Genomic DNA, 3077 nt, shown 5'->3' with positions numbered 1-3077 from the left:
GTATAAATTAGGGATGCAAGTTATTGATTAATGTGAATTTGTCTGAAATTGATTCATCTTGTAGATTGACTAATGAATAATTAATAAGCAGCCATTTTCTTAAAAACCAGAGTTTTCTATTGAATCAAGAGGGTCTTTTCATAAAATGAAGGATTTTTTGTAATAATATGCTAAATTTAAAAAAAAGAAGCACATAAATATTTTCAGTTGATTTTGCCAACTGTATTAAACACTGACTGGAAAAAAAAAAGTGAATTTACTTGGTTATCGCTATAAAACATAACAAACCAGAAATTTAATAGGTTGCTAAATGAGGAAACCAGATAAAAAGAATAAAATATGATTTTTAGATGTAAAACTATTATTAATTTATTATAATTAGAATTTATTTACATTTAGCACTTATGATTTTTTTTCTGATTCTTTACTTCTTGCGGTTTTGAAACAGCCCCCCTCCTCCCCTCTTTCCTACTGAGGAAGACCTGCTGGAAAGGAAGGAAGAGGAAACAAATGGTGGACTGGGTTATTATTTTTTTGTTTGTTTGTTTGATTTTTTTTCCCTCACGGGATGTGCTTCCTCCTTGTGTCGCGGCTCGCATGAAATCAGACCATCTTTTAAAAAAATGAAATGTAGCATATACTTTTTATCATAACTTTGGATCTATTTGGCCTAACGACACCATTTAAAAACTGCTTTAAAGTTCAAGTCTCTACGTTTCACTCGAGGGTCTCAAAATGGGCGGATCTTTTAAGAGTTTTTTTTTTCTTCCCAAACTTTATTTAGGTCAGCCAGCATCGACAACGCTCTCCGGGTGACGTAAACGGCTCCTCGACACGGCGAGGGACGCTTAAATCACACGACACAACGAGTCGATAATGAAATTCGTTGCCAACGCTTTTAATAATCGATTTTTATCGATTCGTTGTTGCAGCCCTAATAGAAATTATATCAAACTGTATCTGTCTGTTGACTTGGTAACAGAATATAACTTCAAAATAAACAAAAGTGTCCTCATCACAAAACTTTTTGTGGCCAAAAGTTATCAAGTATCAAACTGAGTTTGTCTTAAAGTTTTAACTTCTATTGCTCCAAATTTCTGTTAGTTGTTTTTTTGTTGTTTATTTTAACTGCGAAATATTTGTTTTCAGGTATAACGTCCTCCAGGAAAGTCTGATTAAGCTTGTGGAGGCCTGTAACGATCAGTCGCACAGCATGGACCGCTGGTTGAGCAAGTTAGAGGCGTCCAGCTGGCAAACTCACATCAAAGAGATCCTCACCACTGCTTGCCTGGCTGCCCAGTGCATCGACAGGTTCTCCACTCGTTCCTTTCCCCAGTTGTGATGTGTTGCTTTTGTAATGTAGGCGACGTGCTGACCAGCGTGTGCGTGTTTGCCTCAGGGAGGGCGCCTCGGTGCTCGTTCACGGCACGGAAGGGACCGACTCCACCCTGCAGGTGACCTCTTTGGCTCAGATCATTCTCGATCCAGGTTGCAGGACCATCAAAGGCTTCCAGGGGCTGGTGGAGCGAGAGTGGCTCCAGGTGAGATTCTCTGAGCTTTCATGCACCGCCCGAGTTGGTCTTTTACAAAATGGTGATGTTAATTGCTGAGAATAAAAGTACATAATAGGACACCTTGTTTTACGCAGTTCATACGGTTGTTTATTAGGGCTGAGTAAAAAAAGAAATTTTATCGATCTTGGATCGATTTCATTTAAATTTGGGAAAATGGATTCACAGGACATGAGATCGATTCTTCCCCATGGCGTCTTGTGCGTGCGTCTGAGGTGTGTTTCTATATTTTGTCACTCCTGGCTTGCCGTATATTTACATCCGGTTGACATTCAGTGCTAACATTAGCTTTCGATAACAAGTTGTCTGGATCAAAACAAAAGAAACTAAGGAATCTCTACCGTTACCAGCCGACTCTCCACAGGACTTAAAGATAACGGAGACCATGGTGACTTTTGTTTGCAAAGATTTGCGCTCCTACGTGGTAGAGGAAACGGAGCATGGTTTGACGAGTAGCTCTCGTTCAGGCGCTCGAACCAAACTACGGTATGTAAACATATGACTGAAACTGTTCTCCACCAGCATGTTTAAATGTCTTAAAGACGACATTCTAACAAAATCATTTAGTTTTGTTATCAATATTATTATTTTCAAAGTTTAAGAAACGTCTTAATGAAATCCACAGTGATGACATTTTGTAGTTGTATGTATTAAGTTTTAATAATTTTTATTGAACAAAACAACAGAACGTAACAGAAACATTACAAATATACAGTTTTAGGATAAGATAAGATAAGATAAGATAAACCTTTATTGTCATTGTACAGAGCACAATGAAATTAGTCCAGAACACCCATTCACAATTCTTCATACACACAAAAGGAGTGGGCAGACGTATACACTAATATTAGCCCACCTCTTCTCCTGCAGCCTCATTCCCGTCACTTCTTATTTATCAAAATAATTATTAATTACTTAAAAATGAATGCATCCAACAACACTGTCACCTGCAATTCCTTTTTACTTTAAAACCTTTTAAACTTGTGACAGTTTCCTTTCAAGAATAAAATGTTTAATTTAAAAGTTTGTCCTTAAAACCTGTTGTTTATGTTAAAGAGAAAAAATGGTGATATAATATCAATATATATAACAATAATATATAATATCAATATAGGCTGTGTCCAAAACGGCAGGCCGGGTCCTCCAAAGGCCGAATTCGTTGGCCGCATACGTCACAGCGCCGCGACGAAGGACGTCCAAAACCGAAGATTCCTCCGATGTGGCCGACAAATAAGTCCTTCTTTTTCCCCGATTTGAAGGACTGGTCTGATGGATCCTTCCCGGCCCAGCATATCCCATAATGCATTGCGGCCCGACCGGAGATTTGTTTAAGCAAGTAATGGCGGACGAAGCGAGAGAAAAGAATACGTTTTAAATAAAAATATGGTGATATGGAAATGTAAAAAATTAGCGGTTGTAATTCTAATACTTTTATCATTTGTATGGACATGTTTTTAAATATTATTTTTGTCATAAAAAACCGCGAAATAAACATGAACCTACAGC

General features: G+C 37.7%; 1 protein-coding gene across 1 annotated transcript in view; it reads left to right on the top strand.

Moving 5' to 3' along the window:
- mtmr9 (myotubularin related protein 9) overlaps window positions 1–3077 on the top strand; it is a gene marked incomplete in the record, with an annotated part of 20378 nt that overhangs the window by 5779 nt on the left and 11522 nt on the right. Inside the window, 2 exon segments of the mRNA XM_014018876.1 lie at window positions 1150–1311; window positions 1400–1541. Coding sequence (XP_013874330.1) covers window positions 1150–1311; window positions 1400–1541 — 304 coding nt within the window.

Source organism: Austrofundulus limnaeus, unplaced genomic scaffold (genome assembly GCF_001266775.1).
Source record: "Austrofundulus limnaeus strain Quisiro unplaced genomic scaffold, Austrofundulus_limnaeus-1.0 Scaffold205, whole genome shotgun sequence".
NCBI lineage: Eukaryota > Metazoa > Chordata > Actinopteri > Cyprinodontiformes > Rivulidae > Austrofundulus > Austrofundulus limnaeus.
The sequence above is the reverse complement of the archived record's forward strand: the minus strand, read 5'-3'. Positions and strand labels throughout refer to the sequence as shown.